This window comes from Platichthys flesus, chromosome 4 (assembly GCF_949316205.1).
Source record: "Platichthys flesus chromosome 4, fPlaFle2.1, whole genome shotgun sequence".
Classification (NCBI taxonomy): domain Eukaryota; kingdom Metazoa; phylum Chordata; class Actinopteri; order Pleuronectiformes; family Pleuronectidae; genus Platichthys; species Platichthys flesus.
Genome location: NC_084948.1, coordinates 13,568,054 through 13,584,931, shown reverse-complemented (window position 1 = coordinate 13,584,931; position 16,878 = coordinate 13,568,054). Strand labels below are relative to the sequence as shown.

At 40.4% G+C, this 16,878-nt stretch overlaps 1 protein-coding gene across 3 annotated transcripts; it reads right to left on the bottom strand.

Annotated features, from left to right (window-relative positions):
• Nucleotides 1-820: 820 nt before the first annotated feature.
• Nucleotides 821-16,487, bottom strand: cul3b (cullin 3b). Of its 3 annotated transcripts, none has more exons than XM_062385958.1 (16): nucleotides 16,234-16,487; nucleotides 13,502-13,699; nucleotides 11,424-11,537; nucleotides 10,461-10,621; nucleotides 9,542-9,656; nucleotides 9,158-9,386; nucleotides 8,729-8,874; nucleotides 8,035-8,211; nucleotides 7,164-7,334; nucleotides 6,780-6,887; nucleotides 5,306-5,430; nucleotides 4,360-4,456; nucleotides 3,905-4,036; nucleotides 3,588-3,774; nucleotides 2,640-2,785; nucleotides 821-2,028 (listed from the first exon to the last, which is right to left on the bottom strand). In XM_062385958.1, exons 1-16 carry the CDS (start codon nucleotides 16,294-16,296, stop codon nucleotides 1,897-1,899), a joined length of 2,301 nt encoding a protein of 766 aa, XP_062241942.1. In that variant the 5' UTR covers nucleotides 16,297-16,487; the 3' UTR covers nucleotides 821-1,896. The 3 variants fall into 3 exon arrangements, with proteins under 3 accessions (XP_062241942.1, XP_062241943.1, XP_062241944.1); XM_062385959.1 differs by having other exon boundaries at nucleotides 3,905-4,039; nucleotides 16,234-16,481; XM_062385960.1 differs by lacking the exons at nucleotides 821-2,028; nucleotides 2,640-2,785 and having other exon boundaries at nucleotides 3,634-3,774; nucleotides 3,905-4,070; nucleotides 16,234-16,481.
• Between the last annotated feature and the right edge of the window lie 391 nt (nucleotides 16,488-16,878).

The window sequence follows — 16,878 nt, the reverse complement described above, 5'->3', positions numbered from 1 at the left end:
TATATCAAGGTAATTTCATATCAGAGACCGATATATACTATTATCCCAACAAGCATCACCTGATTAAGATGCTCAAGGGTGAAGGCTGCTCATAACTCTTCTTGAGGAGCAGAGTATGAAAAAACCCAGATAAACTGTGAAACATTTTACAAACTGAGGTTACTCAACAATATACCTCCTCATTTTGTTATTATTCACGTCTATGCAGTTCATACTCTGATTGGTCTAAGTGTCTCTTTGAGTTAATCTGTAAAAACACATTATGCAATTGACATAAGTGATTAAATATAGTGATACAAAAAATAAAACATTAAAAAGCTTAACTAAAGAAGTGTGTGTATTTGTTATGAATAACAACATAGATATTAAAAATGGAAGTTAAGCTGGTGCATTGCATTCTTACAATACACCTTCTCTTCAAATATAGAGGTAGGTCAGCATATTACAAAACAATATGATACCACATTGAATATAAAATAGCCATGACATTGTGAACTATCCAAATAAATGTTTAAAGTCATCTTATTTCCTCCTACTTATTCTAAAAGCAACAGTTTTTACATTTATTTACTTCTCTTGGATAGTATTCAGAAAACTTTTGTAGTTTGTGGTGTGGTATATTTGTTTTTGCTCATTTTATACCAACAAATATATATAAACACAATGTGTATGATTCAATAGCGCCACAACCACAGCCTCCACAATGAGCTTACAGTTACATCTGCAACTCTGAACTGTTTCAAAAAAACTTAAAAGATTAGGTGAGTGGTTATTTTTATGAATATTAGCTTGCAATGAAAAACATTAGACTTAAATCATATGACTGTGGCTTGAAAACAACATTAAGCTTTAATCATGGTTCAAGGGGCAGGCCTGCTGATGAAAGACATTTAACAAGAAAGAAAAACCCATCATTTATTTTAACTCTACATTTAATATGATGAAAACAAGGCCCTGTACAATCCACCTTAGCAGTGAGTACAATAATTATTTTACAATTTGTACACATTAGAACACGGTGCTGAGCTCGTTCCACCTGTTCAAAATGCAGTCGAGAATGAAAAAAATCCTCTTTGAAACCTGCACCACAAGGAACCTTCCATTCAAAGAGAGGAGATCGTTTTCATTTTTTGGCTGATCCCAGAGCAGGCCTGAAGTGAAAAATGTGTCGTGATCTCCGTAACCACCAGTACAGACCTGGCACAAATATTGAAAATGGCATTAAATATTTCAGTGAAGTAGGGTGCGGTAACTAAAACAACCTAAAAAAAACAAAAAAAAAACAGACTTATTTGCAACATAAACAAAGCACTCCTCAAGATTTCTCAAGTGCTCAAACTGTTTTCACTGCTGTCGTAAACCAGGTCTGTACCAGCTAACACTTTGTCCTCTTCTTTAAATTTAAAATCCTCGGGAAAGAAAAAGGCCAAGAGTGTCTGTCAACCTGAACAGCCATCGTTGTGCCACAAAACACAAACATAACACACTGAAATCGACATTTAGAACAGGGGAGTGAATTCAAATGTTTTCTCGGTCTCCATGTGGCCACACATTCGCTTTAGCATGTCACCGCTTGTTCTCGACAGCATGTGGTTCAATTGCAAACAGGCTCATCCAATTCTTGCCAAAGGCCACAAGAAACATGACTTTTATACAAAACTAGATCCCCTCCATTCATTTCTCCCCGCAGAAGAAATCTAATATTGCTAGAAAACTCCTCCATCTCACGAATGATTTAGTTTGTCTTTTTTTTGTTTTACACGATTTATGGAAGAAAAGATAAGCTTCCCAGTGTTTCCCAGAATCAATGATGAAAGCACTTCCAAGTTCATTCAAAGCATAGCAGTCCACAAAAAACTCTCAACTCCGTGTTAGCTTTCATTGAATTCGCTTGTTTTACGCTACGTAAGTGTACACTTTACGGTCCTCCGGTGTTCGTGCCAAATATTCCCTCTCAATGAGTCCTTCGATCCTCTTCTTGATGACTACAGGACTAGGGAGGAATCGTGATCGCAACTGCTGTGTGACCTACAGAGACACAGAACACAGTGGTTAGAACGGTACAAACTCCTCTAATCCAAACTTCTTCATCACCTCGATTTATATCTTTTGCTTTCATTGTCTGCTCATTCACTACATTGCTCTACGCTGCACTGTCCGGTGCTGTCGGCAGGTTGTGGTCAAAGGAAATAAATGTGTTCCGAATTTTTATTGCGTTAAGATGTTTCTGACATGCGATGGACGGGAAACTGGAAGAGTACAAATATCTCAGGATGAAAGAGGTGTTATACATGTAGAAGACACCAGAAAAATGTCAACTTGGAATAAAACAAGATTTGAGAGATTTGAGAAAGCGTCTGACCCACACAATGTCCTGCTGCATTAAAAATACCTGAACATATTCCATAGTTCATGTCTGAAAACAGCTAGAGACTCCGTTTCAATTGACCTCAGGCTCCATTGAACTTTTGGCCTCCCTTCTTGCACATCACATCATTCAACACTGGGAGGCAAACTGAGGAGAGCCTTATGAGCTGTGTACTGAGAAATATGTCAAATGGACAAAAGCCTATTTCAGCTTCTGGCTTCATAGTCAGGTTAAGTTGTCCTTTTAACAGCAAGAGTTTCCACTGACTGACCTCTGCTACTAGGACGTTGTGCTGCATCTTCTTTCTCGACTTCATGATGCGAACAATGGCAGCCTCGATCTCGTGCTTCCTGTCGTCGTCCACTTTCTGTCGCGTCTCCTTCCTCTCGGGGTCTGACTCGCCCTGTTTAGCCGCCACTGGAAAGTGAACAGGAGTGGAAGGTGAATGCAAATGACAAGTAGAAGTTACACTAAAAACAATTATCCTCTATTTCCAGAGTAACTGTAAGGTTAATTTATGTTGAGGTAAATGGTTAGTGTGTCAAACATTTGAAATTTACTGCAGTACATGGTAATGTGATATTACAGTATTTAAAACACCTCTTGCTGAAGTCACTGCTGTTGTCTTTTTTCTCATAAAAGTCACTGCTATGCCAATCAAACAGTGTTAAACAGAATGAGTTAAGCATACAGTTATGTAGTATAATAATATTCAAGTATAGAGAACAATGCACCCGTAATTGGGGAATGTTCCGATACCATTTTATTTTCTTGACACAGATTTTGACCCCTGGAACGATATAAAGTACTGATCTGACACCGGATTTAAAAAAAGTTAGATATTTTGTATTTTCACAGCTGTATGCTACTAACCGAGTAGGAAAGTGATGATTGCTATCACTGGTGTAACACTAGTGTTGTAATTGCAAACATTGTTTTACTTGTAGGGCTTTCGAGCATGAAAAGTTGTCAAATAGCTGACGCTGCACATCAAGGAATTAACACTTTTTCTGCTGTTCTAAAAATAGTACTTGCTAGTGGCAGTAAAGTTTGTAATATATCAGATTAATACGTAGTTTTGCAAACTCTCCTGTGCCGGTCTCTGCATTTTCAGCAGTGTTGGAGGCATTTCCGAAGCCAATATCGGTATCGGAACATCTTTACCAGAGATGTAAAATAATGTTTTTTGTTTATTCTAATCAGAAAGCATCTTATGAACCTGTCTGGATCTTGACACGGTGCAGTTTGGATGTAAACTGGTCATTGACTGTAAACACGTGGCCATTCTCGATCTCCTTGGACTTGGGCTCCTTGGTAAGAACTCTCTGAGTGGGCTTCCCACAGGCCAGCGATTGCAGCGCTCGCACCAGCTCCCTCTCGGGGATGTCCGTCTCCTGCTGGATCTCCTACAGGTGGAGGGATTAAGTTCAGGGCTATGAGACCATACCACAATACCAAAGATGTGACACAAAGAGAAACTCAAATCACAAGGGCATAGAGCCTAGTTTCTGTGATCCATGTTACTAAATACCGTACCTCAAAGCCGGACTTCTCTCTGTTATTGAAAAGCATGAGGATGGTCATCTGGAAGGTGGAGACCTGCAGGATGTGCTTCCTCGTGTTGGAGCCCGTCACCTGAGCTCCTCCCACTACGACCTCTGACCCATCCTCCTGGTGTCAAGTCAGAACGAAAGACCAAAATCTAAAAACATGGTTCAGAATTTCTTGAAAATAATGAGTTGTTATTCTTTTAATTATTTCTCACAATACTATTATTTTTACTTTAATGTTACAGTGTTTCAAGCAGTACATTTAAAAGTTACGTTATTCTCAAACACTCAACACTGATTAGGCACAATTGCATGTCTGAATTTTAAAACTAAAACTTCAGTATTGACAAAGAATGAAAACAAGGTCACCTTGTTGTTTTCTATTGCGCATTCATGAGACACTATAAATAGGTCATAGTATTCTTATTTGGAAGCATGTACCTTTTTGATGGAGCCGTGGAAGGTGGCGTTTAGGTCTGCAGAGCCCATATGGTGCTGCAGTGTGAGTTGTCTTCCGCTGTGCTTACCAAGATAAAACCTGACAACAGGGTTGAGTCACTCTAGGTTAGTGTGTAAGAATAGTCCACATGTTACAATTAATCCAACTGAAGTGTTCGTTGTTTACGACATGACAACATGGGATGGTACCAATGTGTTCATGAATTCCCTTTCTTGGAATAAACACAAGATCACATCTTCAAGAACAGAAAAGTATTGTGTTGCTGTGGTCAGCTTCAAACTAAACATAGACTTTGTTCAGACCAGGTATTAACATCCTTGATCTGAGATCCGATCACAACTGGACAGCTGTAAGTTAATGGATCCTCAAGGTATCTTGAGATCACTCAGACCACATTCGGAGGTGGTGATGGAACGCATGTGGCCACAATGTATCGCTGTGTGAATGCAAATGTGTTCTGGGTCACGTATGAAGGACCATCTTCTCAGTGGACATCCTCTGACGGTTACATTTTTAACGATTCCAACTACAATTCCATTTATTTGTTTGTGGGCATCCCCCCAATATCAACACTGACCCCTGCATGATGACTTCTATTTTCTTTTCAAATGGGTAAAATCTTATTCCATAGCAGAGCTGCACACTGTGCATGAGCAAGTCTGCCCCTCCTGACCTCGCTCTCCTTATCTCTTGCTTTTAAATGGTCTGTATTTATATAACACTTTTCTAGTCTTGACCAGACAAGTTAACATTGTCCACTTGTGATCAGATCTCTCGGGATGGATGTTAAATGCAGGTCTGAACGCAGCCATAATGCAGCTATTGAATATTCTTTATTTTCACACAGACACATGCTGATATTAAACAATATGCAAATATAAGCAATAAACCTCTCATTCTGTGTAATAAGTGTAATAACAGACCAACCTCCTAAAGACTTCAAACGCATGTCTCGGCGAAGGAGGGATACTGCACTTGGGTGTTGCTGATTGTGTCGGCCAGTATCCTGTGGTCAGGACTCTCACAGTGAGATCGACTCCTCCAAGTGACACCTATCGTTAGAATAACACAGGACACAGTCAGATTCAGTCTAAAGTTATGTTATGCATGCAGCTTAAAGCTATATTTTACTGCTGAGGGTAGAATAAAATAAAAACAACACTTAAGTCACACAACAGCTATGAGTATTGAATCTTGTAATTTCAGGAAAGAATATTTTGGATAAATACCGAAAAACTATGTTAGACATTTTAAAATGCCTTTAGATCTTCTGTCTACAGCGTCTAGATCTATACAGTGCAATAAGATGCATATAACTAGAATTACCACAAAGCAGTTTGATGCCTCCACCAACCAGTGCAGATTCTGTGTACATATTTCTGCATTCTTAACTACAGGTAAATAAGAGTTAATCGTTGACTCCAAAGATATCACCTTCACTAGGCTAAAAATGTGTTTTGTGAGGTCACTGTGTCCTTCAGCATTGACCAAAATCAAATCAGTTCATCCTTATGTCCATGTGAATATTTGTACCAAATTTAAGGAAATTCCCTCAAAGCATTCTTGGGATATCTTGTTCACAGTAATGGAACTGACGGACATACCAAAAACGTTATGTCTCTGGCTCCTGGCTGTCGCCAGTGCGGAGGCATCAAAAGCATTAAGACAAGACAAACTGGAATAGTGTCTGGAATAGTACTTATGCAAAACCTGTCTGTCTCCCGAAGGCTCTAGATTTAACACTACAGGCTGCTCAGTGGGCTATTACAGGGCAGTAAAGCAGATGTTTTTTTTATTATACACATTATCTAGTGGGTCTCTACTGCTGCTGATAATCACCCCACAGGTGCCAATATGTTAACTAAAAGTTTTATTGATTCATCTTTTATTTTAACTTGGGAATAAATCGAGGTACAGATCTCATATACAACATAGCCGAATACAGAAAATAAACAAAATATCCTAAGACACCAAGAAAACAGAAATAGGAACCAGCAGGTTTGGCAAAATAGCAAAAGCATGCGCTAAAGCCATTGGAATAAATACAAATCAAATGACTCGGCCAGAAACAAGAAGAGCTGGAGGCAAAACAAAGTGAGATTAAAAAGTGAGATTAAAAGTTAAATTGCACTAATTGTCCTTTTGTGTGTGGAGGTTTTACTTATTTAACATTTGATTTAGGATTTGCTATTCTATTCCTTTTTTGGTCTCAGATTTATTCAGGAGTTTCCTACTATATTTGTATGTATTTATTTAGAAGCATATGAAGAATGAAGTATATTCGTCTTTATCTGAGCAACCCAGCAAAGATCAATCATTAGAGCAGCCATGTACTTGTTACAGATAACAAGTGGGCTCTCTATTTTGACAGAATGAGATGTGGCGTGTTGCGTCTCCTCACCCCGGTTGTCTGTAGATGATTTCTAAACTCATCCATGGTGGTGTTAGAGATGCTCATGTCCCGGAACATGCCCTCCAGTTTAGAGGTGAACTGACAGCCGCACTCGGTCTGAGCAATTAGAACAGTGGAAGGTCAATCAAAAACTGGTGGTCAACAAATCGGTCAATTTGTAACAGTTGTAAGTGGACACGGCCTAATTATTCATAGCCACCATTTAAATTACCTTTGTAATGTACCTTTACATCAAATAAACTTGAAATGCTTAATATGGAGCTTTACAGTAGATACAAATCAAAAATGTCAGCTTGATGAACACTTCTCTGCGTCTCTAGGCTTAAGGTTTTTCATTCCATTAAAAAACTTTGACTGAAATCTCGTGCTCACCTTGAGCTTTGAGATCATGTTTTTCTCAGAGTCATCAGAGACGCTCTTGTTGGTGAGCAGCCTGCGGGCCAGGTGCTGCTTGTAGTATCTCTCAAACACGTCCTTCTCCTGCATGAAGCGGAAAAGCACCATGGCCTTGTCTAGTATAGACTCCACCTCCTGCTCTGTCAGCTGGATGAAGAAAGAAAACAACAAAAATAGAGTGACACAGGGACCATGAGACATCCGTCATGTGAGCAGAGGACGTAGCAGGTGAGGTTAGGAGCAGCTCTCCTGATCAGCATTGATAGGCAAAACAAGCTACTAAACTGAAACATACAAATAAAATTATTTGAATTTTATCTTAGTCTTGTGTTTTGCATCAATATTCTTAACAGCAGTGGAACCAAAATGTACATGACTTCAGCTTGTGCTGCAACATTCATCCAAAGTAGATCCAGATCAACCACATTTCAATGAACAGGATAATAGACGACTTAAATAAATCCTGTTAAGATATACATTAACTGCATTATCGATAACTATAAATAAAAAGACAACACAAATATAACCAAATATACATAAATGCACAGCTTTTCTGCATCTTTGAGTCTGTTATATAAACGTTTTTATATCGGTGCATATTGGCAAAAATAAACAGAGATACCAATGAGTCTGAAAAAGACTTTTATCATCCGATATTTTCAGCCAGTTGATGTTTTGGCCAGACTCTAGTAATAAGCAAATTTCTCTAGGAAGTTTTTTAGTTTTCACAAAAAATTTGAAATGGTGGCATGCTTCAGTGTTGGCATCAGATCCTAAATAAGAAGTTCATAAAAATATATGGCATGTGTACAAATAATAATAATAAAAAAAAGTATAAATCACTTACCCCTTTGACGCCTTTCTTCAGCTTGTCATCAATGAAGAGTGAGAGGTACTCGGGCGAGCGAGAGTTGAGGTTAAGGAAGTACTCAAAGTCCCCAGCAATAGTTTGCTTGAAGAGCCGATCGTTATTGAAGGACTCCTGGAGGAATCGGTCGAATCGGGACTTTAGGTCCAGCAAACCCTGTGGTAAGGAGACAAGGATGAGACAGCCAACGTTTGTATCAGCAGTAGCTTAACACAGCAATTAAAGCTCCAACAGCAGATAAAGTGAGTGAAAGAGTCAATCTAATAGAATAAAAAGCACAGAGTCTGTTGGATCAGAGTAACAGCACGAATGTAGGAGTAAAACTGCAAACCACAGAAAATATTCCACACAGTAGCTCTAAACAGAGTATTTCAAATACAGTGCGTTCTCTCTATGCGCTTAATAACCTCCCACTATATTCAGCACATTGCAACAACAGAGTGCCGATGAAGTCATAAACCATCATGGTTTGTGGCCACAGTCTCACAGGGTCTGATGGGAAGTGCATTATGATCAAGGCTTTGCACGCGATGGTGCTAATGCCTGCTAAGCCAGTGGAAATTACTGCATGATCTCTAACAAGGCTAGATGTTAGGACCACTGTCTTCTTGTCTCTTATTGACTGAAAACCCATTACAGCTGTGCTTCAACAGACTGCAACCGAGCATCTTACCTGGATGTAGTCCACAGGGTTCTTTCCCTCTCCCTCCTCCGACACAAGCGCCTTGCCTTGCTCCCGCAGATACGAGCTCATACATTCACACATGGTCTTCAGCCCATTGGGAACTCTGCTGAACAGCTTGTACATGCAGGCCAGGTCTGTAGATGGATATTCATGAGTACACAGGCACACATCAGAAAAGTCTTTCAAGTGGCTGATAATGACTGTTGAGATCTGCTTGAGAGATGGTTCATTTGCACGTGTATGAACTTACTTTCTGATGCGAGAAAGGGGAACACATTGTAACGGCATTACTGATCCACTATTCTTCTGTTTTGAGTAAGTGAAATATACTGCTACTTTGAGTATTTAATTATCACTGATAGATGCCCCACATCCACCAAAACATGTAGTATAGGTTGCATACGAAACAGAGCTTACCGTCTGTTTTGCCATTCTTGAGCATGTGGACCAGGCCGGAGTTCTCCATCTCCACAATAGTTTTCATGTGTTTGGAGATGAGCTCCCTCTCCACCACCTTGACAATTGGCTCCTCCGTGGACTTATCCAGGCAGTGCATCACCCGCTCGATCTCCTCATTAATCCTGGCTTCCACCTTCTTTATGTACACACTGGCACTGTTTTCTGCTAGGAACTTTTGGCTCTCCATCTAAATAAACCAAGAAAAAGATGTTTTGACAATGATCTTCATTGACGTCATTGTATTTTTTATATGGATCCCAGAGACGGAAGGTGTAGCCAAGCCAACAACTAACAGGGATCCAAATAAATAATAATCAGCCGTGGGGAAATTCTCTCACAAACCTGAAAGAATTCTGCAGACATTTCTAAGAACGGTGCCTCAAAGTCTTCTTCATAAACAGATCTCCCTTCAAGGCCGAGGATCATCAACATTTGGCAGGCATTTCTAATGGCCCCCCTTGAAGAAAAGAGAGACAGACCAAATGTTGTTAGCACAATCAGTAATGCAAGACACTACACGAACACTTCAATATTAAAGAGAGAACCTTTCTTGATGCGCATTTTAAAGTAATTACAGTGAACCCATTATAATGCTCATGGGCCAGAATGATCACATAGAACCGGTTGATTTCTATAAACGAATTGCGTGGCTTCTGTTGGATTGAGCTCACTCTCACTCTCTCTCTCTCCCACACACTCACATGTGACAAACACACAGTGAGATCGGAAACACATGAAAATTCAGACTGGGTAAGAACAACAGAATTTGTAAACTGAGACCATGTATGGAGAGCCAGAGGAGATGGCAGAGTTTGGTTAGGTACGATTCGGTTGGCAATGCCCGCCACGAATTGTAGAGACACATAGCAACAGTAAACATAGTAATATATAACTTAATAACCAAGTTATAACTTTTTTCCATTCCAAACCTGTATATAAAAAAAAAACAAGTAAGCGGTTTACTTGATCCCTATAATTGAAATATTTAAACAGCATTTGTATAGGATCGATTCTGTCCCAAGCTTTCTGATCCATATAAACGTTTGATTACTATATCCATGATCCTGGCTGCTGTAGTTGTAACAAATCTATCAGGCAGCTCTTTAAAATCATGCATCCTGTCCAATTCTAGTGACACATGAAGATTTATAATTTTCCTTGATAACAGTAATTGACTATGATGGATGTTAATTTAACCCCCCCCCCCCCCCCCCCCTCTTACTTCTCCATGCAATCAATCCTGGGTTGAAAGTTTGCCTACCTGTCCACCACCTCCCCCTTCCTTTCGCGAGCGATCATGTCCAGGAGGGTCTGTCGGAGGTGGTCTCTGATGCAGCCGTAGCGAACCACCTGATCCCTAAAGATGATAAGACCCAGGTTGTAGACGTTCTCTACGTTGTTCTGCTGCACATAAACCCGGTCCTGGGAGACAAACACAAAAAAAGAGAGAATCATCACTTAAAAACAAATATTCTCTTATTGTATCATCAGCAATTTTCTGATAACATAATAATTCTTATATCATATATATCCGATGTGTTAAATTATTTAGTCTGATGAAGAATACTTTCAGTAAGTTGTGTAACACTTCACGTTCAAGTAAACAGTACACAGCAAGTTGATATTCTACTCTGCAGTTGGTTGCTTAGTTACAGAAAATACTACAAATAAGAAACAACATTGGTGAAAAGTAAGACAGTGGATTTATTTCCTTGTTCCAACAAGGTGGACCTGTTACTGAAGCTGCTCTCAGACATGCACTGGAATCCGCAGATCCTCTGTATTTTCTTTGGAGGAGATGCATGCGCGAATGCAAATGTCGAGTGACAACATAGTTTCCGCGGTTTTATCCGCCTGGCCTCCAAGTATAAAGTCTGTAGAAATCCAGAATAAGTTGATGTGTGGTGACAGCAGGATTCAGCGGGAGCGAGTGGGGGTCACTGACGCTTCTACAAACCCGGCAGAAGCAAACATTTGTCAAAGGCGAACTATGGGTGAACGCCTTAGTCAATTTTCCAGATTTTACCCTGAGGTCATGTTTGAAAAAGGCTTGAAATAAAGTGTTGGAAACGTGTTGAGACTGATAAGAACCAATTAGGAGGTGACTTCAAAACATCTCGGCTTGTCGTTGTCCAGACTGAAATGCAGCAACAGTGATGCCATGTCAAACTAAAATATGGTATTGTGGGTGTGGCCTAAATGTGTTCAACCATCAGCTTCTCACCATATACATCAGGATGTCTCTGATCATCACCATCGCTGTCTGATGGTCATTCCAGGCCTGATTTAGGGTTTGGAGGAAGTTATTGTTTAGGGAGTTGAGGACGTCTTCTCTTACCTGTGAGTGAAACAGACAAACACATGAACATAAGAAGGGGGGGGGGGGGGGGGGGGCATCTTACAGTGCAGGTCTGCAGTTAAAGTGTCAACAAAATGCCGGACCACGAACAAACAACTTAAAATGTATTGTTGACCAGAAGAATTGCCTCTAACTCAAGCTGTCTCTCTTCTACTCAGGCCCACAACAAACAGCTTGATAAAAGTCACACTGCAGTGTGACTCAGCAAAGTAAACTAAAGTCTCTCTAGAGTAAGATTCTTAAGGGCACACCAACCTTTTTTTGTTGCTTTTTTCATCTTCTCTGAACAGAGATGATGAATTATCACCTGCCCCTCATGTTACAATGGATCCAGCCCTCAAAGAATCAAACACTCATAATGCAAACTCATGGTTTTTATGACGCGATTATATGAAAAAAGTTAAACTGTCGTGAGCAGGATTTTTATGTTGCCCTGTAATTACATCTAGTGTCCTGTCTGGCTGTTCTGTGCTGGTGAGGAAAACTGAGCTGAGATTCAAATAATATCACTGTTCAAAGTCATTTCTCCTATGCAAATCCTTCTTTGAGCAATTATTCACGACAGAAATCATTAGGCCAATAAACATAAAACCAACTGAGAAGTAGAATACCCTTAAAGTTCGGAAATGTAAGATGTAACGGCTGTGAAGCAAAAGAAAACAGTCATGTTTGAGTTGTTTTCAAAGTATGTGTCTGAGATGTGTTTGTAGCTTTCTAGGCTGCATGTTACCATTACCACTCTCTTTCAATGGAAGGGATATTTGGATCGTTATTAGCAAATAAAAACACGCTCCAGTGTCAGATGTCTCTACTTTGATCTGCTTCTTGTTGACAGTCCCTCGCTGCTAATTTACTAAGCCTGTCAAGTTGAGAACGTATATTTCATTAAGCTGTTAAACTATTTGGCTGATACACAACTGCCACCTGCTGAAATATCACTCAGTGAGTATCTGCACAGAAGCACCAACTACAAATATCACATGGTCCAACTTTGACGCTAATGATGTGCAGCAACAAATACGTTACAGCTTAGGAAAAACTAAACTTATAGTTACAGGATCAGCATTGCATTGCTGTCCCTTGAATACTTCATAGAATAATGCAATTCACTGACATTTGGCAAGACTATCATTTCATTTTCAACGTATTTCTTCAGTTAAATAAGTCAACAAAATGCCCACTTTGAGAAAACTGCCTTCTGTAAAGGCATCATTCAAAAACACACACATTTGCGCTCCTGCAAGACACGAGGCTAAAGCTGTATGAAAGAGTAACCTTGTACAGCTCAAATCGAAATCTATATTACCACTCAAGGACACAGCTTGTATACAGAATCGGGTCAGAAATGATAATTCTGTCAAACCAAGGTCTAGGTGAGCCTCAAAGAATTTCGCAAACCCCCATGAGATAAGACTCGAGTCAAAAGCTCTGAAAATAAATTCCCAGCAAACAGCCCAAAAAACAGATTCAGACTGACAAAAACAGATTCAGACTGACAGCCACACAGAGACTGAAGAGTGAAAGATAAGATCTCACATGAGAGAAAGTACTGCACTACTTACCCGAACTGCAGCTAAAATTATAAGTAATTACATATTGCAAAGTTGAGTGACAGATAAGTCATAAAGATTTTTTAACACAAAAACAGAAACATCATTCAAATGTATTTATTCAATAATTCTGTCAACTAATAACTTTGATGATTATTAACCACGTCTCACTGGTGGACCTTTCTGGATCTTTTTATTTCTTCACTGAGAACCGCACATTTGCTTATTAATGATATTGGGCTATTTTTATATGTGCATTTCAAGATGCTAAGGGCTCGTAAGGCTAAGGAATTACTTATAGGTTTACTACGGAGTGTGTTATCCGAACCGGTGCCGCCAAAATGTACTTAAAGTTCTGCAACCATGTTATCCCATAATCTCAGTTAGTCTTACTTTGTTGATAAGGTGTTCGGTGACGACCTCCCGCAGGCCCGTGTACAGCTTCTCGCCGTGCTTGTGGAGCACCATTGTGTAGGCGTTCCTGTACAACTCCTCAAAACTCAGGCCGCTGTTGTTCTTCCTCTGTATCTCCTGAATGGCGTTCTTCAGAAGGTCCCAGATGTTGTTGACATACTTCTCATCCATTGTCATCTGCAAACGACAGCCAATATTAAAATTACCATCAAATTTGTATTATTTCAAGCAATGCTCTTTTTTCATAGAACAAGCCTCTCTACACAGAAAAGTCTCCAACTTCTGAGCAGTTTTTACCTCGAGTTAGAAATGTGGGCCAGGGAACGAGATGCAGAATAATTAGACTACCTGATTAGTCCAATTAATAAACACAACCTGTTTGTAAGGGCTGTGATATTGCATATGCATCAATTCACAAGCATTATTCATTTACTATATTATTGAGAATGTACCACATTAATATATCTGTATACACTCCCCCTGCCTCTAATAAGCTCCCACATCTTTGCTGTCTGTGAACTTATTGTGCTGGTAAAGGCCCCTTTGCCCCAGGCTTCAACTCTATTGCGGCACTTCCTCCCCTGGAGAAGCATCTGCTTATTATAGCGAATAATACAGGATCTTTACTAAACCTAACAGAAAGGTCTGGGAGAATAAGTCAGGAGATAAAATACTGCGTTACATAAAAAAGTCCTAATGTTACAGCGATGCTAACAGCTCAGCAGAGAGCAGTTACCATCGCAGCTCGTTTGAAACAACCCCTCAGAGACAGTAGTTGCATTTAAATAATGCGTAGTAACAAAAGACTGAGCTTCACTGTCACAAATGAGCTTTCCCTCAGTACTACAGCTTTTGATGAGAGGTAACAATAGAGTTATAACATAACACTCTGTGGGTTAAGAGGTACTTTTATAATTCTCAAAAGTTTTGCGATGCCTTGTTAACCCTGGTATGTTGCTCAAGTATTTGTGCTAAGTTTGGTTCAAGTTTGATAGAATCAATCAGGTCTTCTTATTGAGTTACTGTCACTTAACCTTAGACATCTTTCTCAAAACCAAATTAACCCAATTATTGGCATAAAGTAAGGCAGTCAATCCCAGAAGGGTTAGAAGTCAGATGTTTCATTTCTACTATGTCCTACCCTAGTGTGCTTGAGGAAGACAAGGAACCCCCAAACTAAGGAATCTTTGCTTTTGTTTGAAGCGCCACAGTAGCTCTCCAACTGATGTAACAAACTGCACAATAAAACCTTCCGAATGCCGATTAAACACTGGGAGCTTCAGTTTGTCTGGTGTGGTTGGAAATGGGTTTGATTCATCACAATAAGGAAGAGCAGACGAGATGATGTTTCAGTCACCCACACACAGTGACAAACATGTAATTCTGCACTGCACTGAGCTGGAACGCATCACGTGATGTTCAAATACCGATATCAGCTTTGGAAATGTCTCCAATACGAGTGCGTAAATCGATGTAACTATCCAATACCTCTTTAATGTATATTAGTTCCACCCAGATAAAACTGCAATTTTCTTTTGCCGGAAATCACTTCCTCTTTGCCACTTCACAACTGCCACTTAAGTGTTGTTTTTAGGGCAGTGACGAAGAAGTGGTTTCATATATTTTAACGAGATCAAGCTATAATATTGGCAATTACTCTGTATCGGCTAATACACCGAGTACAGGTGTAGGACTCTATATCAGGAAGGGAAAATGGTATGAGAAGGAGCCTCGTTATAAAAACTAACCGAATTTCTAAAAGTATTTCTCCTCAGCATGTTTGTGGGCCTCACAGCAGCGATGGCCACAGGAGAGAACATCCCAAGTGCCACCTCTGGTGAGAAGGAACGGTTTGTGCTCCCTCTCCACAGACATGTCCATACACATGCATGTCAAGAGGCATGATATCATGTATGTGTCTGTCAAGACTGGGTCCCACGTATAAAGTCCCACTGTATTTACACAAACATGCTCACATACAAAGGATGTGGATCATGCACAGTCACAGACAGGCTGACATTTCATTTAAAGCAGAATGAGGTCAGTTCATAAATGAGGTCTTCCAGTGACTAGCAGACAAAGGGAGTGTCAGGTAGACGAGGAGACGACTCCTCCATCACGGTTTTTTACCAAAGAACAAAAACAGGACGTGGAACCATCAGAGACATGGACGTTTATGCAAAGCAAAAACCAGGGCTAGCTAATATGTTTTTGTGTTAGCATCCATTTACAGCTGTGGCAACGTCGCTGCTTATTCTAGCATGCATCTGGAAATAGAGCGATGATCTTCCGACAGAGATGTCAGTCGAATGTAAAGCTCAGACACAGCAACATAGGGTGCATGTGGTAAAGAAAGCTATTAGCAGCAAAAACAACAAGTGTCAAGAGCCATTGCTAACGCTAGCCCCGGCTACATGTCGACAGAGCCCATCTGCAAGCGAAGGTTTTGGTGATTTGAGAGGTTTTAAAACGTAAAGATAGTGAAAGTTGAATTTAAAACTCATCTCTGGGGTTTGGAGATAAACTTCCCCACCGACCACCTCACGGGGAGGGCGACTGGACATTTGACGGCTGCACTTTGTTTACGTGCAGACAAGTCTTTTCTGCTGCCCAGCTGATTAGCATGCTAGCATGTAGCCGGCAGCCCAGACCACGGTGGTCGAGTCGCCGCCTGACGGGCAGGCAGCGCACCGACGGCGGCGTGCACTTACAGGAAAGGCCCGTATCCTCATCTTGGTGTCCTTCTTGGTGCCGCCTTTGCTGAGATTGGACATGGTTGCCTCGTCCGTGGGCTCTATATTCACATGAACGTGTTCTCCGGGGAGGGTCGGGGGTGGCGACTGGTTTGTGGAGCAGCCGACGAGCTTTCACTCGACCTCGTAGCTCCGCGTCGCGGCGCTGCAAGTTTATTGTTGACAGCCCGACGCCAAATCCGAGACTTGTTCATGCAGCAATGGCGGAGGCGCTGCACTTCTCATTGCGCAGAGCTCACGTAGCCCAACTCACGCGAGAAATCAACATCTGAACTGCTTGTCAACTTCTCTGGCACCTGAACGCAAACCACTAGTACCACGGTATAGAAATAATACATCACTAATGTACTACTACTACTACTACTACTACTACTACTACTGCTCATTCACGCTTTCAAAACACATAGTTAATAAAAGGTACGTAAGGGACAAGACATAGGAGGTTGCCTTGAGAGCAAAAGGCCGAGAGGGCGGCACAAGAGACTGATTTATCATGACGTGACACATGCAATGTAAAACAATATATTAACGGCACACATTTATTATTATTATTTAAAATAATAATAATAAATAAATAAAAAACACAGTATGATATTTTCAACT

What these genes read in the sequence shown, in the direction of transcription:
- cul3b (XM_062385959.1), bottom strand. Translation starts at nt 16,296, where the DNA reads ATGTCCAATCTCAGCAAAGGCGGCACCAAGAAGGACACCAAGATGAGG. An exon ending in TGAGGATACGGGCCTTTCCT is followed by an intron (nt 13,700 to 16,233) that starts GTAAGTGCACGC and finishes TGTCGTTTGCAG; the next exon opens with ATGACAATGGATGAGAAGTA. An exon ending in AAGGGGGAGGTGGTGGACAG is followed by an intron (nt 9,657 to 10,460) that starts GTAGGCAAACTT and finishes CTTTTCTTCAAG; the next exon opens with GGGGGCCATTAGAAATGCCT.